The following is a 27,044-nucleotide window of genomic DNA, read 5'->3' as shown; positions in this document are numbered from 1 at the left end:
TCATGAACATGCCGAGTGTGTCAGTGAGGAGCAACGTTTCTGGTACAGGAAGCTCTCAGGTCTCGTCAGGATTCGGCTGCTTACAGGTCAAACACATCAGAACTGAAAACCTCGGGCCGCTGTCTGATGATGATTTCATGTTTTATTCAATTCAGTTTTATTGACACAGCGCCAAATCACAACAACAGTCGCCTCGAGCTGCTTCATATTGTAAGGTAGATCCTACAATAATACATACAGAGAAAAACCCAACAATCATAAGACCCCTATGAGCAGCACGTTTTTCAAACACAACATCTGGACCCATTTAACCAGGAAGTCCTTCAGACTAACGTCTCTTTTTCAAGGCAGAATAAATCAAACACAAGAACACGTAAAAAACAAGCCACAGTGAAGACTTGTCATTTACAGAAGTCTTTATGAGAGCTCTGAACTCTGCAGGGAGACACAAGCATTCAGCTTTAATGTGCTCTGAAGGTTATTCCAAGAATAAGGAGCTAAATAAGAGAGCGCTGTCCTACAAAGTTCAGGAAAAAATCCCAGGAACTCTGAAGAGGAAGACGGCAAATCACAGCAGCTGTGACGTGTTCTGGACGATGCATATTAGTAATGCCACCATAATCGAAACATTAAAGAAAGGAGTCTGTAAGTGTTTTCCTAACTGATCAATTAAAATATCTCAATAATAAAAACTCTGCACTCTGTCCGTCATCCAAACAAATACCCAAATATTTCTGGGATGATACTTTCAATAAAATCCGAACATCTGAGGTGTGGGCTGATTTCCAGAAAACAACATGAATCATCTGCATAGAGTCACTTTAGCCGTAATGGAAAATAAAATACGACCAAAAACTTTTTAAAATCTTAACCTTCATCCTCTGGGATCATCAAGTGGGTGTTCACAAAAATCTGACGTAATCGATCCGATACTTCAATTCTTTTCTATTGACAAAGCACCAAATCACAAGCTCAAAGCACTTTAAACTGTAAGGTGAAACTCTACAATGATACAAGTGATGCTTTCTGCTACAGGATGGAAGAGGATTTAAAAAAGGATTTGAGTAAAAAAAGTGGAATGTGTCACTCCACTACAGTAGCTTTGCATGATTCTGATCTGAAATAAGCCTCCCTATAAGTCAACTTTCTTCTGATTGGCTGCTCCTCACAGGTAAACGGTTTGTAAACTGTGCTGAACTGTGTAATAACTGTATGACGACGCCCTCCTGTGACATCATTCAGAGCCAAGAATAGAAAAAAACCCCACCTGTGTGAAACTGAGTGTAATTAAAATTAAAGCAAAGATGAAATTCGGAGTGAGAAAAAGTCGCCGGGATACAAAATGTTCCCGTTGGTGTTTTAAGCTCGTACAGACTCTGCAGGTGACGGTGCGAATGAAAGCTCCTCTCCAACGGGACGAGACGGCGTTAAGAAAAACGTCTTTGGAGTCTGTAATTACTGTCACAGCCACGAGTTTAAAGCAACTCTAATTCATATGAAATATTCGTTTCAGATCCAGCTGACAGAGCGAACACAAAAACACGACGCCTCAGAAACAAAGGAGCTGAAAGCTGCACGCAGGTAGAGAGAATCTGTCCGGCCTATCAGACGCTTTGCTGCTAAAGTTGAGTCGCAGCTTATAAACCAACAACGAGACGCAGAGCTGCTCAAAGAAATGCTACCAGGATCTCAGAGGTGATGAACATCCTCCTTTTCTCTTTGATAATTTTACAGCGTGCTTGTTCGTTCTTGTGACATTCGATGACATTCGATGACATTCGATGACGTCGCTCTGCACTCTTGGATCCTGCGATGTGCATTTGGGCCGTACACTGAGACGACCGCTTGCTCCCCTCACATCACACGTGTGGAGCGGCGCAGAGCCGTCTTTCCAATAATAAAATGATTTGTGGGGCATTTTAAAGATTTGGGTGTTCAGTAGAAATGAGTCGGAGCCTGAGCGCCGCAGCAAGGACACAAAGTGTTTCTCTAACATCATTTATACCCGCTGAGGTCCTCCACCAGCAGGCTGCAGAGAACAATCGCACTCATTAGTCTGCCCGTCTGCATTAGAGGCTTTACTGAACAACACAGATGCTTCCTGGCTGACCCCGGGGTCACTGGGTCACTCTGAAAAACACGCCTGTGTTTATATTTGTGCTGAATTAGCAGCGGCACCGAGACAGCGGGGATACTTCCTCATTTAATCCAGTTATCCACGGTAACAGGTAATCCCTGCTGCTCGCCATCTCACTTAATGAACACTTGAAAAGTTTCTGTGAAAACGCCAAATTGAAAACGTACAGCTCAGAGCTGTGTGTGTGTGTGTGTGTGTGCTGAATTATCGATCTCTGGTGCCCATAAGCACTGAAGACTGGGCACCTGACCTAGTTTTGATGGGAGAGGGTGGGGTGTGGGGATAATCCCCTCGCAGCGGTGGAGCTGTGATGTCACAGTCTTGTGCTCGCCCGTGTGGCAGAGAACAGCGCTGACCTTATTCTGAACGTGATGCGCTGCGTGCCAGCGCTTACGTGGAGGGCTCAGGCTGCCGACACATCAACAAGTCACCCAGCCAGCCAATCAGACACTTTATGAAGCAGGTAGCTCGCCATCAAGTCACATCACCAGCCAAAATGTAAGCCAATGATCGAGCCATCCATCCAGCCAATCAGCCTTCATCTGAGCTAAGCGGGCAGCCAGCTGGCCGGTCAGCGATCCACCGTCCCGCTTTGCCATCTCTGTCCCGAGCTGTCTGGCCTCGGCTCTAAACATAGCAGCAGCAGCGCTGCACGCGGCCTCGTTTCCTCAGCCGGAATCCCACAAAATCAGAGCAACAGGCAGCGCGGAGCGAGCCTCATGAGCGACTCCGCGCTGACAGACCCGCCTCACACAGCAAAGAACCCCCAACCCGCCAGCAAAGAAGAGATCAATCAATTTATTTATAAGCACTTTTAAAAACAGGTTGACCAAAGTGCTGTAAAAAAGTAGCTCAGACACACACAAAGAACAGAACAAACCAACCATGGGGATCCAGGGCATTAATTTTTATATGTAATAAAAGGACGAGATGCTACAACCCCTGGTTAGGATAAGGGCATGATGTCAATTAGATGTCCCCACAAGATATGAATACCCAACGTGCGTGTGTGTGTGTGTACTGTATGGGGTATTTTCTTGCACAGTGTTACATCATCCAAAGTGATTTTACTCGTCGGGTCAGTGAGAGTGCATTGTGCTTTCAACTTGAGCTCTTACCAATCAGTGTCTGCAGGAGTGCGCCCTTAAGTAGCACCAAGGCTGAAGCAATCATAAAACATTTATCTATGAAGCTCAAAGCCTGGGTGGAGCAAACGGTGGAAAAGGCAAAAACCAAATAAACAGAAGCAGATCTGAAAACACAGCTCGTGTGCTCTGACGTCAGGAGCTGTTGGAGGTGCAAACTCAGATCAGTGTGGCTCACAGGTGACAGGTAATAGGAAACCCGACTAAATGTATATCACTACTGCAAATTTGCATTCTCCTGCTAAATAATTATAAAAAATAATCGATAATAACATTTTAAAGAATATAAATATTTACTCTGTGACACAAACCGGGCGGCAACAAACCAGGAGACGCACAGAAACACACGATCAGAGGTGCAGCTGAGCGCATGAGTGAAAATGGTGTATGCAGCGTTGTTTGATGCCACGCTTTCAGAGCACTGACACACTGGGCCGGGTGCTGCCCACGAGCCACAGCAGCTCTCCAGGGCCGCAAACTAGACCTGCCACAGCAGCGGGGCAGAGGTGAGACGCAAAGTATGAAAAGTCCTCCTCTAACATCCGACAGCTGCACCCATGAACTGCATGTGCCGTTCCAGGCATACGTCAGCCTTTGTGTACCAGTATGTAAAACACCACAACCATTAGACACCATCTCCTGGACTGGTTCCAGTCAGAGCCGCCCCGCAGAGCTAACGCTATCAGCTGCAATCCAACATGGCGGAGCCGGAGCTTAAACCCAACAGTGAGCCGAGCAGCCGGCCTGAAGCGAAACGTTTGACAGGACCGGAGCGAGCTGTCTGCTATGACAGGAAGCTCAGAATATGAGTGAGTGTGTCGGCCAATAGGAACACAAGAACCCCCCCCAAAAAAGGACAAAGCAGCAACGTGACAACTGTGGCGCACAAAGCGGGCGGTTACTGACGCACTGAAAGACGATGACCTGGTACACCGATATAACGCATGTGGGCGACCCACCTGAAAACACGTCGCCGATAGCTGCACGCCGCTGCAGCCGTGCAGCAACAACAACACTGTTGTGTGATTGGACACAACGCGCAACAACGTTGTTGTTTTTCCTGGTATTATAAATCTAAAATCGATCCACTGCCAAAAACAGGAGGTTCTTAAAACCTGAGCCTGAACTCGGATCTGTACTCAGGTCCTCGTCTGCAGACGCAAAACATCAAAACTCTGAAAAACACATTTGTGTGAGTTCAGCTCCACAGACGCCGCACAGAGTCGGGCCTGCGATATTACAGGGAGGAGGTGCCTTTTAAAAAGCATCAGAAGGGCACGTGTGATTGACCACGAAGGCCACCAGCTGAAACTGCCCCCCCCTATTGTGGGAGCGGGTCCTACCATTCTTTCCCCAGGTGCTGAAACAGCGCCTGCCAGAAAAACGCCAACAAATGTGGCAGCGTGCCCCGATCACACGGTGAGCGACACGCTCCGCTGCCCGCCGAACCCTCGCTGATCCAGCTTTACTTTGCCAGTTTCGGGTAACAATGTCGGAAGAAAACGGATTCGCTGACCAGACTCGATGATTTGCCACCAGACAAGATTCTTCATATCCAGCATGTGTCTGCGATGAAGGCGGCGAGCTCTCCGCAGCCCGAACGCTCCTCTGCAGGGACGGGATACCCCGAGAGGGGCCCGTTCCTCTCTTTGGCTCTCAGCAATCAGGCCTACACGGCGGAGCGGCTGGATGGGAGTCACTCCCGAGTCACATTATAGACCACCTGGAGTTTGCCAAATAGCTCTGAAAGCAGTCTGAGAGCAGCAGGAAAAAGAATCTCTGAGGTGATGAGAAAATTCAGGCTCTCCAGCCTGACTGCCCGCCTGAGGTCTGGTGAAAACAATGCAGCACTCATCGCTGGAGTAATGATGTCCCTGTGATGGAGCATGTTCAGGCAGGATCTGGGAGACAGGCCAGTGACTGGAGCCAAGCGGAGAGAGGTCCTTGAGAAAAACTTGCTCTGCTGAATCATTTACTTGCAGTTTATGTCTTACTGTGTCTGCGGGGGTTTTATTCAGACCTGTTTTCGTTCAATCGATCTGCACGGCCTCTTCGTTGCTTTTACAAATCGATTCTTGTGCTTCTGGTAAGTAAGCACATTCAGTAAAACCCGAATTCGGAGGCTGAGGATGATGTCATCACTAAACACATGGCAGAAGACTTTCAGGGACACGGGTGTGTTTGCATCAGCTTTCTCACTGTCCCGTAACATTTCTGTGCTCGAATTTAATTTTATACAATAAATAGGCTCTGCTGCATATGAGGTAACATGAAGTTAGAGTTAAAACGTGCGAATCTGCTGATGGTGTGACTCAGCCCCACACACACAGCATCACACAGTTAACATAAATCTGCTCGGTCAGGTTTAGACTGGACACTGGCTCCAGTAATGAGACACGGATGGATGGGCAGGTTTGAGTAATGAAAGTTCACGGTTTGGGTTCAAATACAGAAACTGAGTTTTCCTGGTTGCTATGGTGACAGGCTCCCGCTGAAGACCCGACGATAACATGCGCCGCAGGCATGAAACATTCGCCCCACTGAAACATTAGCTTTGCAAATGTCTAACCTACGAAAACACGACCGGCGAACAGACTTTCGCCATCACGACGGGAATCTTAACCGGTCACTTGACTGTGACCATCTGCTACTTCATGGACTCACCACAAGTTATATTCTATTCTTTGGTGATTCAGTAAAAGCACTAGATGTTGTAGTCCCTGATTGTGCATTGCGTTAAATGGCGAGCATCTTGAGGGATGGCTGTTATGAGGAAAGGCAGCCCAGAAACTTTACCAGCAGCACACATCAGTGTGTGCCTCAGCTTTCTGTCTTTTACCCAGGCCAATCTGCCATTTCTGGGGGATTAGAGATCTGATCTAGGTTATCATATTAAGGTTTAGGACACATCGTCAGTAGTGGACCTTGGATTCATCGGGTGTTTCGGCCATTATCACCAGACACGCTCATCCAAGGAGGCCCTGCCAGGGCGGATCAGGCCCCGGAGTGTGACTGGTGTATGTATGTTGATATTTTCTTTTCTCTCGCGGTTCGCTGACTGCCATAGCTGCCCAAGTGATGTCAGCCCTTTTTACCCACAGCCAGTGACGGGTCCTCTCAGCACTGTTAGCTAGCTCTCGTATAGCCTGCTGCTGCGCCCTCTGATCCAATCTCTCTGAGCAGATAAACACTCCAAACACTTCGAATGTGCAGATTTACCTGTAACAGCAGGTATTGTTTCCTGTACATGGATATGGTTATTCAGGCATTTAATTATAATCTGTCCTCGTGAGAGCATAAGATTAAAAATAAATGGAATTACATATGAAGCACATGTACAATACTGTGCAAAAGTACTGAGCCACCCCTCATTTCTTTATATTTTGCTTCCTTTGAGTTTTTTAATTTGTCTTGAGAAACAGTTTTCCAGCTTTCCGGAGCTCTTTTAAGGTTTCCTTTGGACATTGACTCATTTTCAGTTTTTTAAAGTCAAGACTTAACAAAAAAAACCAAAAAAACACTTTATTACTAGCAGGCTGTCACAAAAACACATCACTGATTCCAATTTCTTTAACTGGATCGATAAAAAATGCCAAAGATAACACAGTCTGACATAAAATAGTATTTTTGCCCCAAACAGGTGATTCCCACGGAGCTGTTAGCTGAAAATTTGGCACATCCCGACGCTGGCGTGCGGCGGTTCCTTAAAAAAATCTGAAGATGAAAATGAATAATGTGCAAGGCCTAAACATCTTCTGAAACGTATTTACTTAAACAGGAAGACAACCTGACACAGGAGAGATGCACCTTCAGCTGATCGTACCTGTGTTTCCAGGTAGGTTTGCTCATGTCTCAATAAACCTCCAAACAAAATCCAGAGAAATAACAGCTGGCTCAAAACTTTTGCACAGGACTGTAACGGCCACCCAGAAACATCAAGCTGAAACTTGATGTTGTCCTGACAATGTAAAGACAAGTTTGCCTTTGATTGGATTCATTCAGCATTCATGTAACTCTGACACACCTGCTTAAACACGACTGCAGGAGCCACATTAACTGATAACAGTAGCCGCGTTCATTGTGCCACAGTGCAAACATTTCTCATAATAGTTTCAGAGTTTCTATTGTTGACTTGGCCCCCAAATTTCTCAGATCTCGGAGCAACCAAGGACCTACTGAGATCTACTGTCTGATACTTTGAGATGGGTGTCCAACTCCAGGCCTCGAGGGCCGGAGTCCTGCAGGTTTTAGATCTCACCCTGGGTCAACACACCTGAATCCAATGATTAGCTCATTCCCAGACCTCTGGAGAACTTCAAGACATGTTGAGGAGCTCATTTAAATCAGCTGTGTTGGATCAAGGACACATCTAAAAGCTGCGGTCTGGAGATCCCCACCCCTGAGCTAAAGGATCTGCTGCTAAAGCGAAGGCGAGCGACACCACGGGACACCTTCAGCGATCCGGGGAGGCCCCGCCTCGATGGATCCGAGGTGTTGTGACAGCACGAGGGGAACCTGGCCAGGCTATTTTAACGTTGGGGTGTACATTTGTATTTTAGCAAAGCCGCATGATAACAGAACAGACTGAATTAACAGTTTGGTTTTACCACGGATGTGCAGACATCTGTCACTGGATTAAATCCGACACGGAAGGAAAACTGATAATGAGAACTGATGATACCGAGGCACAAAGTTATAAAGAGCTATTTTTACGCATCCTAAATGGATTCATGGATGTTGAGCCTTAATGGAAAAAGCTGAACATCGGAGATAATGGCATCACAGGAAAGAGCACGTCGTGCTGCCTGTGAATTCTGGTTTAACAAGGTTAAAACTCTCAGAAGAAAAGATGTGATGTGTCTTGATAAATGCAGTTTATGAGTTAGATTGCTGCAGATACTGGCTTTAACGGCATCTGCATCGTTACAGCTGTGCAGGAAATCAATCTGATCTAATGACAAATAAACCTACTTGTACATTGGCTACTTTGTAATTCACTTTTTCTGAAATATAAATGTTTAAATGGTCAGGAAGCACAAATACTGTGTATTTTTACTAATTACTGTGAAATAAAGGGACACTGTTCATCTAGTTTCTCCTGTTTAGACCTTAAAAGCTTCCACCTGACCTGCTCAGCCTGTCATGGACAGCATCCATGCAACAGCTTTCAGTGACTTGCAATTCATGTCTGGAATAAACAGACGACTTCAAACGCAAAATTACACACTGCTAAATATCGAAGATGTTGTGTTATCATTTGAGCAGCCGTGCCCGGAGAGCGGCTTCTCCGAGTTCTCTCTAACTGATTGATTTCTGTTCCCCGCTGAGATGACAAGAACCGAGATTAATGAACACAGAGCAACTGTTCTTACGGATAAAAACTGAGTAAAAATAAACCGATGAAAACACGCTTTACACACTGCAAACAGCATCGCGTCGTACAATCTCAGCGATGTACAAAAAGCCGATTAGACGATGAACAGGAAATCTACGGGGTGAGGAAACTGGGTACCTAAAATGATCCTGCTTCACGGCACAGTCATCAAAGTTACACAAAAACAGGACACACTTCTTTGTTGATCACACAGACGTGGCAAATCCAGGCTGTTTTAATGTCTCGATGCTCAGTCATCCAGGTACGTAGATGCAAAAGGTCGATTCTTTTCATCTGGACGTTTTCAGTGGGAGAAACGCTTCATCATCATCCAGGTGACTTCTTCAGTCTCAGCTCGTGTGGTTTTATAACACTGACATGCAGAAGATGTTTGAAAGGATAAAGGAGGTCACGAGTCTCTGAGGGTCTGTTGCAGCCACACCTGAACACTGCAGGTTTTCACTGTGACATCTCTGCTGTCCTCTCTGATCCCGGATCAGACCCCAACTGATAGGGCTGTGCGATATGACCAAGCTCTCATATCCCGATGACATTTATAACGATATAAACCACAAAAATTTACATTTTCGGTGAATTCTGTGAATCTCGGGCAGCTCGACTTGTGTGAAGCGTTTTCAGCTGGGCGTCGCGTACCTGGAGTCGAGTGTTTTGACCGATGGATTGAACTACATATTTTTAGACATAAGTTGGGATGGTTGCCATTTTCTTTGTGGGTATTTATTGCACGGCGTGCTGCGGGGTATAAGCCCGTTCTAGCAAAGAAGAGCCTGACGGCTTCTCTTCTCATCCGTAAACTCTCTCCTTGCTCTGTCACGTGATTCTTCCGTTGGTGGTAGCAGAGGTTTGGTGGGGGCCGGTTTCCTGCGTAATTTGCACAGTGTCAGATGTTTCATAACCAACCCACGTCCGTGCTCCAGAGGCAGCCCCTCGTTTAGGAATAAGGTCCTCGATTTGTTTGGACTGGTCCTTCTGTTTGTCATCATTTCAGTTTATTTTGAAAAACCTCAACAGGATCTTCAGCTTTATTGAACTTACTACTAATGTAGCCTCTACACTGACCATCAAAGCCATGAAAGATATTGTTGTAAACTGTTTATTTTGCGACACCATGAAACAATAGAAGTAGAAGAGTTTGACACTGGCCTGCCGGGTTCAGGAATCGGTGGGTGGATTATTTCTGTTTCTGTTTGCACTCTTGGGGGAAAATGAGGTCGTGTTGCTGCCCACAGAAAAAAGCACCTTTTTAAACTTGTAACTGGCTCCAGTGTGTTTACTACCTGCCACAAAGCCGTGGTTTAATGTTACAGGCGGGTCTTGTGTTCAGGTTTTCTGGAAACGCCGTCTCTAAACTCATTCTCGGCTGATTTTGTGAGGCCGCAGCAGCGACACCAAATTTCCCCTGTGAAAATAATCTATGTGCCGGTCAATGAGCTCGCACTGTTCTTCTGAGGAGGCCGGCAGCGTCCAGACGGACAGGAGCAGCAGTCAATACGTAATGATAGCCAGATAATGATGGGCTGGAATTGGAAACAGATCAGCTCTGTGCCTCAGATGTGAGTCGCTCAGTATACGAACACACACTGTGCTCAACCTGCACTACGCAACAGCAGACGCGAGCAGGAGAGGACACAAACGCAGACGGACGATCGATATGACCGAGACAGAAAAAGTCAGATATGGAGAAATATAAAAATTGAATACTGGGACAGCGGACGCCACGTGAGGAGCACGGTTATTAATACCAACGCAATCCAAGTCAGACTTTCTGAAAAGTGGGACTTTACTTCATGGTGATCATTTCTTGGTTCACAGTCTAGGTGGAGATTATTGTCGGTCATGGAGACAGGAGACGCCGCAATAATCAACTAAAATAAGCCGGACACAGCCACCACGCCCCCTGCTGGCTTTAGACTTCACATCCTGAAGCCTTTCTCAGAGGTTGCTGCACACACGCTGACCTATCATCAGAAACTCCGCCCACGTCTCGCCATTGCTGCCACACAGCGTTCGTTTGTTGACTGATCATTTTCTTTTTTTCTGATGAAAACAAGACAAACAAACAAACAAAAAAAAACCCGAATGCACAAAACCTGTGTTGAAATGTTTCTGCACTTTTGACGATGAATAAAAACGAGACGACAATGTTTCGGGGCGACGAGATCCAATCAGAATTAATTAAGTTGTACAGAGAGGCGGGACCAGTTTGGGAGGGATCCAATCAGACGTAAGCTCCCTGTTCTTGATCTTTCACTGACGATCAGGGTGTGAGGGAGGAAGCTCCCGCGTTTGTCATGGAGACGAGAAGAGCACACGTCACGCTTTGTAAACCGTGCGGAGCGACTCTCACCAACAACTCTGAATCAAGTTCACACCCACTCTGTGCTAATCTTACAAGATTTATTTGAACAAAACGAAATGAATTTAGATTAAATTATGATAAAAATGATGATCGTGGTGACTACTCGCCCATCACTCACTGCTCCTTCAGCCACCTCGCTCTCTGGATATTATCAGAACGTAATCTGATTGGTTAGCAGCCATACTGGAGAATTTCTCCAATCACACGGATGCTGAGAAGATTTTTTACTGTCCATATAAATCAGTGACCACATACATGCAGAATAATCTGCGTGAACAGTTTGGATGGTCTGATTATTCCAAGGCTTCAAAGAACCACAGGAACTGGATTAGTGCACCCAGCCTTGTTAATCTGAGCAGAGCTAGTTCCCCTTTTTGTCTTTATGCTCAGATAAATAAATTATAGTCAGAGTGACCTCTTGGATAAAGCTTCAAGTTGACCTATCCTGCTCACTACCTGCACCATCCTTTGATTCTTAGACATAATAATTAAGTTAACTGGGTATTATAGTAATCTAAGCACGATGACACAGATGCATGAAAATGTTTTCTCTGATGAGACTTTTCCTAAATGTTCCTTAAATGGAACGTAAAACAGATTTTACATGAGAGTCGAAGCCCAGAGACGAACTGTAATTATTATGCCAGCATTAGAAACACTAGAAATCACTGATGCAGACATTTGATGTTGTTAAAGGATGAACTCAGTTACTCTGAGTTTAAAAAAAAATGACTGTATGGAAGCCAAAAGACACACAAGTGAATGTCATCAGCACAGAAATGATTAGAAATATCCTCAATGACTTAATCATGTCAGTCAAAGGAAGCATGCAGAAAGAAAATAATAATGAACCCACGGTATCACTGATTGGGTGACTGTTGTATGAGATGACCATATAAGGATATCCCCCTCTGTGACGTCATATGGAGCCAAATGTAGGAAAACATGGAATAAACTGAGTGTTTAGAGCATTCTGAAGCTCACAGAGGTTGCTGCACACACACTGACCTGTTCCTATGTTTCATACATGAACATTCACCACAGGAACAGGAAGTGAGCCAAAGCAGAGCAGGTTTCTTTAACAAGTGTTCACGAGTGAACATGAACACTTTACATCCCTAACATCGGCATACAAGCAGACACACACACACGCACACACACTGACCGCTCTCTCAGGTCGTCCAGGCAGCGCTGCAGATGAACCTCGCCAGCGGTGACCAGAACGTGTTCTCCGGTTTCCTGGATCAGAACCTCGGCACAGGGGTCGGCCTGGTTCAACAAACGCATCCCGCGCACCAGCTTTGGCATCTCGCCTGTCACAAACAAACGAGGTGGAAACACAATCATCGATTCGGCTGTGTGAGCGGTCGGAACGTCTACACAACGAGGAACACACTCTCAAACCTGACTGAACCTAACTGGTGTTAATCTCTGTCTCTCTTCGACAGCATGTCTTTATCCTGTCTTCCTTCTCTCACCCCAACCAATCACAGCAGATGGCCCCGCCCCTCCCTGAGCCTGGTTCTGCTGGAGGTTTCTTCCTGTTAAAAGGGAGTTTTTCCTTCCCACTGTCGCCAAAGTGCTTGTTTATAGGGGGTCATATGATTGTTGGGCTTTTCTCTGTATTACTGTAGGGTCTTTACCTTACAATATAAAGCGCCTTGGGGTGACTGTTGTTGTTTTTTGGCGCTGTATAAATAAAGTTGCATTGAATTGAACTGAATTTACCAGAGCAGCGGTGAAGCTCGGCTTTTCGTATGAATCTTTTTACTTCCTGAGTCCGGCAGCACCCACAGAAAGAGAAGTTTTTCTGTGTGGATTAATGTGGGCAGACGTCACCGGCCTCTCGTTCACACCTCTGCTTGTGCTGCCAGAGAACCAAACATTATCAAAGTGAAGTCGTAGTTTCCTGTTCTCTGTGAGTGCTGCTGGCTGTCCCTGCGGAAGCGTTATTTACAGCTGATATCATCTACTGCAGGAGAAAAGTCCTTTAAACTGGCCAGGTTCTGCTGACTTCAGTGTTTTAATATCTGAATATTAGAAACTGCTCCTCCCTTCGGCCTGTGCAGCGTGATTGGCTGCTGTCAGCTTGATTTATTGTATGAACAGTCCATTGATTCCCAGTCTCTAGTCAAGAAACTAAAGTACGAGTGACATCTCGAGTCGTCCGTATTAAAGTTAAATTCAAAGCCGTAAAACTTTCATCTTAAATCTGATTCCAGTCCAAGTCATGTGACTCTCATTCATCACACCATCGATGTCAGCTGACATTTAGGAAGCTGTGCATGCTGTGACTTGGAGCAGTGCGGAGCCTCTCAATAAAGATTTGTTCAGTTTGGTGCGATTACATTTACAGTTGACACAAATACACAAATAGGTGCAGATTTGGGCTCAGAAATGTGAACTGGGGCAAATGTAGGAGTTTGAAATGTTTGAGCCGATCGACTCGGTTTCTCTCACACGGCGGTTTCTCTCTGACGCCACGATCAGCACAAGCTCATCATCACCATTTGAGGGCAGACGGAGGCGCAGAGCCGGACGCTTTGACTCCATACAGAGAACAAATAAGGAGAGGGCCAGTTAGTGTTACTGAACTCCAGCTTTGGAAGGAAGTGCTCTCCCATTGGCTGTTGGGGAATTATATATTTCTGGTTTGTAAAACACGCCGTCGGCTGTATTTGAGTCATTAACATGATGTGAAACTTAGCTTTGTGGTCTGAATACATCAGCACAGCTGGACTGACTTCAACTGTGCTGAGTTTTTGGCTGATACCAAAATTCAGTGCGTGGGAGTCTCTCACACACACACACACACACACACACACACACACACAGACAGACTCACACACGTGTCCAACTAAATGAAAGGAGACAGTGTCGGGTCTCTGTGAACGTTCCGGTTTCACTGAATTTAACAAAGCAGCAGATTAGTTTCATGAACTACATGTGAGAGCGCCTTCGAAGACCTACTTGGATGTTTGGGCTCTATGGCAACCCGGACAATGGGCGTGGCCTCAAAGTTGAGCGGGGTAAAGGGTGGACAGGCGGGTGCGGTTGACAGCGTGGCCGACTTCAAGACGAACTCCTCGAGCCCTCCGATACCTGAGAGAGGACAGAGGAACACGTTCAGGGTGTGAAAAACATCAGACGTGAGGACATCGCACCAAATAAAACATTCCGCTGCTTTAAACAGATTGACTATGTGCACGAGAAAATGCTAACTTCCTGGTTTGAGACCAGATGTAGGGTTGTGCATTTCCGGTAGCTTTACTTTGCGGTCAATCGCTACTGCGAAGATATCCTCCACAATCATGTCCAAAACTCGAAAACGGAAAGATGGCGTTAAGTTACAAAGAGGAGAAGGTGGGAACACTCACCACTGTTGTGTCATTAAAAAACTCTAATGATCAATTTTGACGTTTAAAGCGTTTCGATCGATCAGTTGTTTACATCACTCAACACAAGCAGAACTGCATCACTGCAGCAGAAGACGCATCGTCCACATTCAGAAGCACATCTCTGTATAGTGACTGGTCTCATGATTTAAACAGGCAAATGTTCAGCATTCAAACTACAGGTGAAGAATAGTCAAACCAGATGTTTCCCGTTATGTCGAGATCAGCTAGTCAAGTACACACCTACACAGCATGTTAACAAACCGTGAAAAAAGCCACACAAAAATGAATGATTGCTGGTAACGGTTTCTATACATTAGTATTTACGAAGGGTATGTTGTGACTTACCTTCAAGATTACAGCGGTCCCTCGCTATAACGCGGTTCACCTTTCACCTCGCTGTTTCACAGATTTTTTAGTGCAAGTTTGCATGCTTATTTTTTTTACATCACATTGTGTCCTGCGTCCGGATCGCTGCAGACGATCTCCTCCGTGACGTCTCTCCTGTACAGTACAGAATCGCTGCATCGATCACTAGCAGTGTGACTGCAGTACTGTATGTCCACGATGTCCACGAAACGTTTTGCACCGTCAAAAAATAAAATTGGCTACTTGATTTCACCTATCGCTGGTTATTTTTTAGAACACAACACCCGCGATAAACGAGGGACAGCTGAGAAATATAACATTTGAATCCATTTTCTCTTTTGCTCTGAGGCACGGGGAAAAATATCGACAAGTCGATGAACATCATTTACAGATATATTGGGTAAATGCCCAAGACATCTATAGAAATGTAAATCGCCGCTTGATTCATTCATTTGCTTAACTTGTTTTGGACCGTAAACCAGGCGCGAATAGGACACCGGAAACAAAGCTCCCCACAGGAGTTTCCGCACCGGAAGTAGCATATGCTAACGTGCACATAGTCTATTCCCCCACGAGCTGGGCTCACCAGAATCACATGATCACCAAATAACTGAGGGGCAGAGGAATCAAAGCTAAAAAAGTCACAGAAGAGAAGAAATATTGTTTAGAACAGGAAGAAAGTGGATTAATAATAATAAATACACACACGTCCTGCTTCTTGCATTTTAAGTAACAAAAGTTTGTGTGTAACAGACAAACGTGACCATCACAGAACAGCCGTGCTCATAAAGTGACTCCACACCTGCTCAGCAGGATCAACTCAAACACCTGCATATATAATGTTTAATGTCCGTGACAGGAGCGAGCTCTGTACCCAGGATCTTGAGCTGTTCCCATAATTCACTGGAGCAACATTTTAAAAAGTGTGTTTTGGGTTAACTTTCAACAGTCATGTGACCAAAAATGTGCACAACTTTATTTAAAAAACAGAGAAACAGCTGATTCTGAGACAGGAGGGTAACACTCGCTGATTTTCAGTGCAGGGTTTTTTCACACTGTAAAGCAGAGCGCTGGAGTATCAGCGTTTCAATCTAATTTTACCCGAATCAGCAGAAATTGGAGGAAAAAGTTGTTTTGTTTATTAAAAATGCAGAACACTGGATCCAAGCCTGGTAACAAAAACTGAGCTTTAATTAAGCTGGAGGGAAAAAAATGTACAAAAAAGCAGGAAACCACAAACTCCAACAAACAAAACGAGATTCCAGAAAAGCACAAACAGGACGAAGGAAAGCATGAGAGGACTTTAAACACAGTAATTTAACACAGGTGACATAATGATCAGAACACAAAAACGAAGCAAAACCAGACACGCACAAAGAGAGTGATCGCCAAAGTAAAACAGGAAGTGAGAATCAGAGTCGTCTACCAATCAGAGGGTGGGTGGGCCGATCCAGGTCCAAGTTTCTTTAAGCCTGCGTTACCCTCCATGCATGTGAATGAGTGTGTGAAACAGGCTTTGAGTAGTCGATTACACACTTTAACCGAGCACATTCTGGATTATCAGATGGGCCCAACACAAAATATAAGCTGCAAACTGACAAAAGAAAGACAAACACACCGTGCTGAGTTGTGGCTTCCCTTCAGGCTGATGTTTGGTAAAAAACGAGCACATCTGCTTTGGAACAGAAAGTGAACTTCCTGGACGTGTTTGGAGACACGAGTGCCGTCAGGTTATGTTGCTCTGTCACTGGATCGGCAGCTGATTCGGGTTTAGGTCTGGATTAAAATTCTATTACAGACAAAAGCTTAAACAAACCCAAGTTTACTTTGTTACTTTGTAACATTCACATGTTTACTGTTTCCATATTTGAGTTGTGGAAACTGTTTATCGCACACAGCCACGAGAATTTACACTGTCGGACAAACCAAACGTGACATCATCATGAATACATAATGTAGCTGTGACACTGAGTGACAGACCGACAGACACAAACAGACACACATATAACAACAAGTGTCAGAGATCCACACAGCTGCTCTGGGATCAGCTACAGAAGTCGATGCCTAAGTTAAGTCTCCAGTTTGAAAGCTGGCTCCGCCCCTTTTTAATTGTCGCCATTACAGGAATATTTCTTTTTTTACCTCTCCTCTTTCTGTTATAGTAGTTTAATACTTTTTATGCGGAATGTCGCATTTTAAAACCCTAACCTGAGGAAAGTGAGCGTTCATCAAAATGTGGAACCGCTTCACGATTTTGCGTGTCAGCCTTGCGCAGGGGCCATGCTAATCTTCTCTGTATCGATTCCAATTTATCGTATGTGCTGCCTGAGCGAGCACATCCAGCCTATAGCACAGCCTGCCATTTACTGCCCTGCTGCAGGACGGCCTCAGTAACACGGTGCAGACTCGACGGCTGCAGACGGACCAAAGAGTCGACCGAGAGCCAGGAAAGGACCCGTTTTTGTCTCGTTGACGTCAACATTTGAACTGTGAGCATAAAGTAGCTCTTGAATTCTTATGAAATTAGTTTTAATGGCAACATTTCCTTTTAACTAAAAAGGGGCGGAGCCTAAGTGAACCACTGATTTGTGCGTGAAATGTTTGTACACACAGTTTACACACAGATTTGTGTATGTACACTGTGAATGAGGCCTGATGTGAAGTTGTTGATGCTAAATCAAGAAACTGTGAATCCTCCTTGCTGCTGGGATCCATCCTTATTGACTCCAATAAGAGGCTACACCTGAGGTGGAGGCAGGTGATCTGCTGTTCTGTTAGCATTTCCAGAAAAACTACCAAACTCATCCTTATGAAACTTGATGAAGAGCAGTCAGACGAAGAACCTGATAGATTTACAGCTTTAACTCTGAAGGAAATCAGCTTTAGTAGCTGAAATAACTGATGAGGTGAGAAGCCTCCGGTCCTGAAGAGGCCTTAAGCTCCGCCCCCTTTAATTGTTACTAATTTCATAAGAATTCAAGAGCTAGTTTATGCTCACAGTTCAAATGTTGACTTCAACGAGACAAAAACGGGTCCTTTCCTGACTCTCGGTCGACTCTTTGGTCCGTCTGCAGCCGTCGAGTCTGCACCGTGTTACTGAGGCCGTCCTGCAGCAGGGCAGTAAATGGCAGGCTGTGCTGCAGGCTGGATGTGCTCGCTCAGGCAGCACATACGATAAATTGGAATCGATACAGAGAAGATTAGCATGGCCCCTGCGCAAGGATGACACGCAAAATCGTGAAGCGGTTCCACATTTTGATCGTTCGTCAGGTTAGAGTTACAAAATGCTTAAAAAAATATTAAACTCCTATAACAGAAAGAGAAGAGGTGAAAAAAAGAAATATTCCAGTATAAAATACTTCATTCTTAAAACGTCTGAGTTTGTTGAAACAGTCGATGACGTTTTTTCATCTGTTATCCTATTTTTATCTGATTTGTAAAAATGTTTGCTGCTTTATTTTTATGTTCTTCATGCATTTTTAAGTTCTCATCATCATCATCGTCTCTGAACATCTTTCTCCAGGCAGCGCTCATAGGGATCATTTTGTGTGGAAGAGTCACATGACCCAGAAAACACTGTTTTTCCCCTGTGAGTGGGCTTGGCAGGTGTGTGCAGTCCTGCAAACTATGGTAACAAAGTAAATTCAGGCCCAGCATTGCTGACACTGATGTTTAACCTATAAAGGTGGCTTATGTAGGCGAGAACAGTGTGCCGTCATTCATTTAATAAATCATCACCGATTTGCAGATTCTGAACTTTAATAACCACTAAACAGCTGATTGTTACTTTGCAGAATAATTCGTTATATAACATAAAACCCTGTTTTTAAAGCTCGTCTATCAAACTAGTATCGATCAGATATCAGTACTATTGATATTTGCATGAATCCGCCTGAAGTAGAGTCAAGAGTTCATAAGTGCTGTTGTGATACTCGTTACTGCTGACATGGAGTTCAGGTTTCACTGGCAGAGCTAACACAGAGGAGTCCTCGCTGCACTGAGCTTCGTCTGCAGCAAAGGCCTCTGTCAACTCTGCTAATGCTAACCCGGGCTAGCCTCCGTCACAGACACACTGACATGCTAACATGGCAGAGCAGCCACCTGGTCACGGTGCGGAGCTGTCGTCTCTGGTAATCAGAAGAAAGAAGGCTGTGATTTTGGGTTATGTTTCTGTCACTGACCAGAAAATTCTGATAAATTATAATGAAATGACTCAAAACTTTGAGGTCAGATTTTAGCTTCAACAAAAGAGGGCGGAGCCAGACTCCCCATCCTAACCCGACTGCTGTGAGGATCTGAGCTCTAATCATCCGATGGCTGAATCGGCTGCAGCAGATTCACAACTTTGTGCAGAGCTTTGAAGAACTGCACAACTTTAGTTTGAACTAAATTAATGTTTCCCAAAAATATTTAAACAAAAACAGTTCATCTCTGTACAGAATCAATAAAAAATACAGAAACAACAGATACTGTAACCGTAACCTGAGGAAAGTGAGCGTTCATCAAAATGTGGAACCGCTTCACGATTTTGCGTGTCATCCTTGCGCAGGGGCCATGCTAATCTTCTCTGTATCGATTCCAATTTATCGTATGTGCTGCCTGAGCGAGCACATCCAGCCTATAGCACAGCCTGCCATTTACTGCCCTGCTGCAGGACGGCCTCAGTAACACGGTGCAGACTCGACGGCTGCAGACGGACCAAAGAGTCGACCGAGAGTCAGGAAAGGACCCGTTTTTGTCTCGTTGAAGTCAACATTTGAACTGTGAGCATAAACTAGCTCTTGAATTCTTATAAAATTAGTTTTAATGGCAACATTTCCTTTTAGTTTAAAAGGGGCGGAGCTTGTGCCCCAAACTGACAGAGCAGTTCTGATGATCTCGCTATGAAGTTCATGCCAGAATAATCCAGAATAAAGCGAGTCCTGTTTGCAGCTGGCACCACTCCTGGAATGACTTAATTCTCCTGCACAGCCTGAGGGTGATCGGCCTGTTTGTCTATGATTCACACTAAAACTACCGATCTTGGTAAAGAATGGTATCCTAACAAGATTTAGACGTAGATACAAACAACCGTCTTTAAAGTTCAGTTCCCCAACTGTTTTAATAAGTAAAACAACAGCCCGGGGTCATTTTCTCACACTCGTCTCAGTTTTGAAGAAAAATATGTGGCTTTGTGTACAGAGGGTATACACCCAGACACAAGGCTAAGAGCTGGCTGACTGCAGGACACCGCTGGCTGCCTCTCGTGTAACTCGACACTATAATTACTTTAAGGTGACTTGATCCCCGGAGGCCTTCAAAACCAACAAAGAACAATAAAAGATGAAAAAAAGAAAGAACTAAAAGGACCCGATAAGCCAACAAGCGCTGTTGCAGACACTCAACAGACGTGATCTGAAGGGAAGCACGCAGCAGCAGAGCAGCAAACACAGAGACTTTCATCAGAGTTGAAATGCACGGGCAGCGGCGCACCTCTGCACAGCGTCCGAGGTTTTCATTCCTCACGCAGCTTCTGATGCGTCGTCACTGCTGGAAAACAGGCCTGCTCGATTACAGTCACCGCAATTACTCTGGTCCATAACTGCAATCTCAATCATTGAACACAACTATTCACCAACTTAACAAACTTCATGCAGTTACTGAATGTTAAAAATGAAAGAGAGGAAAAGGAGGCGAGCGCTGCATGCACTGAGGCTCTCCTTCCATTATCATCAGTTCACTTCAATTCAGTTTTATTTCTACAGCATCAAATCTCAACAACAGTCAGGGGCTTTGTATTATAAAGTAATACAGATAAAACCCCAACAATCAGACAGCCCTCTGTGAGCAGGCACTTGGCGACAGTGGGAACAAAAAACTCCCTTTCAACAGGAAGAAACAGGCAAACTCAGGGAGGGCCAGCCGGTTAGGACCAGTCAAATAAAGCCTGGGGTCAGCAGCAGTTTTATTTAGCACCAAATCACAGCAGCGGGCAGCTGAAGATAAACTGACACGAGCTATTCTCACATGGGGACCAACACAGGCCTTGTAGCAGAAAGCTAACAGGTCAAAGGCATTTCAATGTCAGATCCTCCTCCATCACAGGAGTTCAAGGCTGCACGTATGAAAAGGTCCAATTCAACAGGGACGAATTGAGGGATTATTTGGACTTCTTTGCTGCTCTTTAGGATGGGGAAGTGTTTACTGGAAAATATTGCAGGCAGTATATTTTTCTGATGTTTGCAATCACATCTTCCTCCGTGCATAAACAATACAGGAAGCCCTGAAAACGTTCACACCTGTACCTGTGCTGGGAAAAAGTCCCACCCAGTCCCGTAGCACCACGGCACGCTGCAGTGGGTTTTTTATTCCGTGTGCAGCAGCGAGGTTAGAAATGATGAAGACTGTGGTTTCTGTGGGTTTCACCAGACCAGATGATATTTCTGAATGACCATGTAGAGCCCCTGCAGCTCGTACATATGGAACGATAACAGGAGGGCGAGATAAAGGGAAAACCAGGAGATGACGTCCTGCTCTAGGCTGAACGTAGAGATCTTTCGACCTCTTCATTCAACATACTGAAGCCCTTTAGAATATTTTTGACAGGCCTTGGAGCGAGTTGAAGAATTTCTAGTGATCAGCAGCCGTTCCTGACCAAACCTGAGGAGAGACTGCGCTGCCAGAATGCAACCCCCGCCCCCCGGGGACTAGGCCCGGTTACGTCCGGCTGCAGAGCTCAGGATGATTCAAGCCTAAAGACATTTCCTCCAACCACAAGTACAGTTGGCTGCAACTCTGGTTATATAAAGATGGCATTTTTTCCTCATCCTCTCCCACCACACTGCAGTGAGTGAGGTAGAGGTGATGTAATGAAAATCAAGAGCATGTATGAGGAAAGACAGAGACAGCAAAAACCTTTGGTGATCCTGAATCAGAAATAAGATCTCTTCCTTTCATAACGAGGGTTCAGCGCATGCACAGGATGCTTTGAGCAGCTGTAAGTGACGTGCGTCTTTCATTTCGTCGGATAGACTTGGCAGATGTGTTGCTGTGCACCAGTTTAAAGAGCGCTTCTCATATTGGTGCTAAACGTTGTTCAATGTTGGAAAATAAACTAAATCAAACCTCAAACTAAGACTTTATGACTTCCTGCATGTTCCATAACTGAGCACAGTTAGAGATAGGTGACGAGTTCAGCTGAGGTTGTTCAGGCATCGGATCAGGACACCTCCCTTTGGAGGTCTTCCAGGAACACCCAACTGTGAGGGGACCCTGGGAAAGAGGGAGATTATATATCTCATCTGGGTTGGAGCGCCTCAGGATCCCCCAGGAAGACCTGGAAAACGCTGCTGTTTTAAAGGAGGTCTGGAATAACCTGCTGAGCCTGCTGGAACTGCGGCTTTGGATAAGTGGAAGAAAATTATGGATTAATTCATTCGATGCATGTAAGGAAAACGGAAATTATGGCTTCAAAGGGTGACACAGCAGTAGTCTAGCAAATCAGCTGTTAACTTCTCATTAAAAATACTTTATGGATTTTTTGCTGGACAAATGATGAATGTAGGAAGTCTTCCTTTCTATTACTGCCGACTTCTCCGGTGATTAACCTCTGAACATCCGCCAGGTCATTGGGGACTCCTCTAGTGTTAAGATTGGGTTTTGTTTTAGCCACAGGCTGATAGACAAACCTCCAGAAACTAGAATTACCCTTTAAATGTAATCCCAAAACTTTGGCACCGCAGCTTTTCTGTTAGGAGCTTTTCCAATTCGGTGGTCCAAACGTGGAAATTTCATAAAAAGGCCTAGAAACCCAAACCTGAGCCTTACCTGAGCCTTACATGGGTTGACCTGATGGAGGTTTCGCTTTCAGTTAAAGAGGTTAAACATTTGTCACGATACTCAGGATGAGTTCAGAGTCTTAAGGTCACCGCTGAGAGTCCGAAAAGGTTTGCAGGAAGTGACGTTGGAAGAGCTTTTCTGATGCGTTTATTTCTGGTCGCCGAAGAAAGAAAAAACATCAAATAGCAGTACAACAGTCGAGACAACTAAAGGTATGTTTGAAAGACACATCAGATTGTTTTACACTGAGTGTATTTAATATTCTTATTAATAATGAAGCGTTTCGGGATCAGATGAGGAAGCAGGACATACTGTAGGAGAGGAAGTTCACTGTAAGGAAGCCCCACAGAGCCAAACTTATGGCACGAGTTACGTCCTAGTTTTTGTCAACTCGGAAAAAACAGAGAGAAGTGCTGGAGCGGTGGAAAAATGGCAGATTGAAAAGCAATAAATATGATGTGGGGCTGGAAATTGTTAAATGTTCAGTGTGGATTGTGTTTTATTAAGTACAAGGCCAGAGCTTGGAAATCTGCTCCCTTTTAACATCCTATGGAATTTCCCTCACACTGGAAAGTCCCACTCAAGCTTCAGAGAGCTGTGTGTGTGTGTGTGTGTGTGTGTGTGTGTGTGTGTGTGTGTGTGTGTGTGTGTGTGTGTGCTGTCGAGGGGGAGCAGCACCACTGGCCAAATAACACACTTTATTGTATTACACTGCTGGCGCTAAAGCTGAAAAGCACATCTCGATGAGTCTGGATTCCCGAGATGACAGGTGTATTTATCAAATGATTCACCTTTTCACTTTACCACATATCATTTACAACTAAATAAGAGTTTTATGGAGAAGAATTATAAATTATTAGATGCAAAATGTAAATTTAGGTAAATGTTAATTTTCAGCAGAGAGAATAAGACCTCCCCGTCCTCAGCCACCACCTCCAGCTCCTCCCGGCGGGCGCCGAGGCGCTCCAAAGTCACTTTTTACTGTCATTTCGTGAAATCTCAGGAGCTCAGAGATTCTCCGAGATGCTGGAGCAGCTTGAGAAGATGCAACGTTTTCATACTCCAACATACTTCTATGCTGATGTGATGCTGGTGTTCAGGGGAACACCGCGGTGACTCCAGCGTGCCTTCGAGCACCAGTATGAACGGTGACAAGGCTGCGGTGATGTCAACGAATGAGATGACCATAAACTATGCGGTGAGCTCTGGCGCCCTTCGGAGGAGCCTCACTGCTGCCAGCTGTTGTCTTTGTTCCTTCAGTCACAACCCAAAGATCACAGCCACAGGAGAGGAACCAAGCTCGACCAGCAAATCCACAGACTCGCCTCCAGAACCTCGCCACAACTGACCAACCACCAGGGCTGCGTCACCTCATAGCGGTGTTTTATGGAATATAAAAATGTCACCGTGGCAGAAACACCGTGCTTTTACACTCCTCAGTGCGCCACAACAAGCCCCGCCATGTCTGAGAGACCACGTGTCGGCCTTGGACCTGGAGCTACTTCGACAACATGTTTAACCACTTGGGGCAAAAACACAGCACGGAGTACAGCCGGGCTCCAAACGAGGAGAGGCGAGCAGCAAACGTAGACCGACGACGCGCTCGCTGGCTGCTCACCGTGTGGAAGATCAAACGGGGGATGGAAATTACCGATGCACGGCGGAAGCTTTTAGAAGCTCGATCCAAAACACAAAAGATCCCCAGGAAAAAATATCTCACGGTTTCATTCTTATAACGGTAAAAGCTAAAACTCCTGGTAGTCGCCGTAGCTCAGGAGGTAGAGCAGGTCAGCTGTTAGTCAGAAGGTTGGTGGTTCGATTCCTGGCTGCTCCAGTCTACATGCTAAATGTCCTTGGGCGAGATACTGACCCGAGCTGCTCTCTGATGGAGCCACTGCAGTGTGACTGTCAGAACAAGGTGTGTGTGAATGAGGCAGCTTGCATAAAGTGCTACATAAGAAATTTACAACTGCACAGTTACTTTAACTAAAATGTTCAGCAGTTATTTTATACTTTTACTTTAAATTACTCCAAGAAAGAAACACTACTCCGGCTACGTTTGTGCTTACATTTGATTTATGCTGTGTCAGTAATATCGCAGCGTAATGCTGCTGCTGGCTTTAATACATCCACTCAGGCAGTCTGTCATCAGTGACAGCAGCTCGGTGGGAAAGGATGCAAAACGCCCTTCATCTACTTACACTTACAAAGGCTGATGCCAACAAGCTGCAAGCATCAATAAAACATCATTTTTTTAAAATAATCTCAAATATCATTACTGTAAACTGTCTGGAAACTTCACCCTATAAATGTGAGGCTGCATTGATCGGTCTGTCCATCGCTCCTCAAGAACAAAACCCTGAGATACGTGAACTCTTCCGCTTGAGGCTGAAATTTTTGAGATTTAAAGTTAAATTTCGTCCCCGTGGAAACAAATTCTGGATCTTCTAGAAACACTGTGGCAGGCTTCGTTGTGTTGAGTGGGAAGGCTTTAGTCTGTGGTCTCCCTGGCAACAGGTTAAAAACCAAACCAAAAATCCAAAATAAAAACAGAATTTTACTGTAAAACATTTGTAGGCCTGTATTTACTTTTTATGGCACCCTTACCTGAAATAAAGCATCTGCAGTGAAAGAGCACACAGTGTTTAAAGTGTGAAAACACAAACGCTTATTTTATTCACATCGTCCACTAAAAAAATCGATTTTAGCTTGAATAACGTGATATCACTTCGTTAAATCCTAATAGAGTTTAAATATAAATGTATTTTGCCAGAAACGACAGAATCTCAGGTTAAAGCTCACAAAACTATTTCAACAACCATCCAACAGCTAAAACTCAAATGAGAGCAGAAAGACGTGAACACAGAGCGTGGATCGTTCACCCGCCGGCACGGACACGCGGGCACGGACACGCGGGCACGGACACGCGGGCACGGACCCGCCGGCACGGACACGCCGGCAGGCTGAAAGCCGACAGCTCACAGATTCAGATGCTGCAGTTTCATCACTCTGACCAAAACTGACTGAACGAGCAGCAAAAGAAGATCCAAACCACGTTTGCTCAACATCGTCAGTGTTTCTCTTACTTTGGCTGTTTTTGTTTTCTCTCTCAGTGTTTTTCAAGAACAGTTTCCCATCAAAAATCTGTTTTCTGCATTATTCGCTTGCTTATTGGCCGCTGTTTTTTTTTTTTTTCCAGAAATCACCTCCAACAAGAAAGCCTCATTTCTGCTGTTCAGTGCAGAAATATAAGCTTTTTAAAATGATGCCAAAACTCTTAGCTGAGTCTCTAATCAAACCTCTGTAACTTCAGCAGCATCAGGTTCAGAAGCTGATTCATGGTTTTCTTCCATTTTTGATCGACTGCAGAATATTTTTAAGGTTATCTGTAGGAAAAAGTCAGACCAGGAAAATCTCCTTCATGTGTTTCTGTTTTAGCCTCAGTTACTTTGACACAAACGCTTCTGCTGTGATGCTCACAGCTCTGATGAAGTCTCACAAGCGTCAGCTTTGTTTTTATACAGAGATAAAATATATACGGATATGTACGAATAAATGATCAGAATTAGAACATTTCTGACTGTCAGAGTCAAAATCGAATGATTACAGAAATCCGTGGCGATGCCCTACTGCAGATACAGACGTGTCTAACGTATGAATACGCGTCCTGGTATCATGATGCACTTTAATGATGAGTTTTCTTGTATTACTGCAATATTTTTTTTAATCTTAGCACTGAACGACCAACTTCAGTTTAACCACAGTTGGATCGTCAGGTTTTTATGCAGTCAGCTGAAAATATCCGGTCTTCGTTCAGTCGTCAAAAACCCATGTTTGGTGAAAATAAGCAGATTCTGGGTGAGTCATGAGGAAACATGTCCAGACAGAGTCGCCGGGGAGCCGTCATGTAGCCCACACACTTTCGCCCCAGCATATGCACACACGCTCACGAAAGCCGAGACACGAGTGAAAGCCGAGCGCGCTCATTACGGCACCTGCGGGTGGTTTCAGGTTAATAAACCCCCCGAACGCCTACGTTTAGCCCTGTGGACGAGTGTGCTGTGGATCTGACACGTAACTGTGGGACATTTCTTTCTTCCGGTGAAAAAACTTTGAGCGAGGATGTTGAGGAGTCCTCAGAAACTCGTGCGCTGAGCTGTATTTGTGCTGGCAGACAGTGGCAGCTATTAAACAATCACTGCGCTGCAGAAGACACTAAAGTTCTGTTCATACAGGATCATTTCCAGCTGGGGAGGTGCTGCAATGTAATTATTAGCAGAGAGGAAGAAACCCTGCTGCACTGCATATTTATACATTATAACCATTTTCTGAGAGCAAAACAAGGTTTTTGTTCTAATAGAGCTAAAAAATGTATTTTTAAAATGGAAAAAAGATGAAAAACCGTCTAAGAAAGGAAAATGTTCGA

General features: G+C 44.9%; 1 protein-coding gene and 3 non-coding genes across 5 annotated transcripts in view; 1 reads left to right on the top strand and 3 right to left on the bottom strand.

Moving 5' to 3' along the window:
* Positions 1–27,044, bottom strand: part of efl1 (elongation factor like GTPase 1) — a 75,414-nt gene that overhangs the window by 7,894 nt on the left and 40,476 nt on the right. For both annotated transcript variants that reach the window (XM_084926123.1, XM_084926131.1), the window contains exons 15-16: positions 14,007–14,138; positions 12,202–12,349 (exon numbers count right to left, since the gene is read on the bottom strand). In XM_084926123.1, the coding sequence (XP_084782249.1) occupies positions 12,202–12,349; positions 14,007–14,138 (280 nt within the window). The remainder of the gene's footprint in view (positions 1–12,201; positions 12,350–14,006; positions 14,139–27,044) is intronic.
* LOC146393086 (U6 spliceosomal RNA) lies at positions 17,031–17,137 on the bottom strand. The gene has a single exon (XR_014801117.1). It is a non-coding gene; the product is annotated as a U6 spliceosomal RNA (small nuclear RNA).
* LOC146393085 (U6 spliceosomal RNA) lies at positions 17,951–18,057 on the top strand. Its single transcript, XR_014801114.1, has one exon. It is a non-coding gene; the product is annotated as a U6 spliceosomal RNA (small nuclear RNA).
* On the bottom strand, positions 19,305–19,411 carry LOC146393084 (U6 spliceosomal RNA). The gene has a single exon (XR_014801112.1). It is a non-coding gene; the product is annotated as a U6 spliceosomal RNA (small nuclear RNA).

Source organism: Perissodus microlepis, chromosome 1 (genome assembly GCF_051167445.1).
Source record: "Perissodus microlepis isolate ML-2025 ecotype Zambia chromosome 1, ASM5116744v1, whole genome shotgun sequence".
Taxonomy (NCBI): domain Eukaryota; kingdom Metazoa; phylum Chordata; class Actinopteri; order Cichliformes; family Cichlidae; genus Perissodus; species Perissodus microlepis.
Note: the sequence above shows the minus strand (reverse complement) of the source record. Positions and strands in the feature narration are given on the sequence as shown.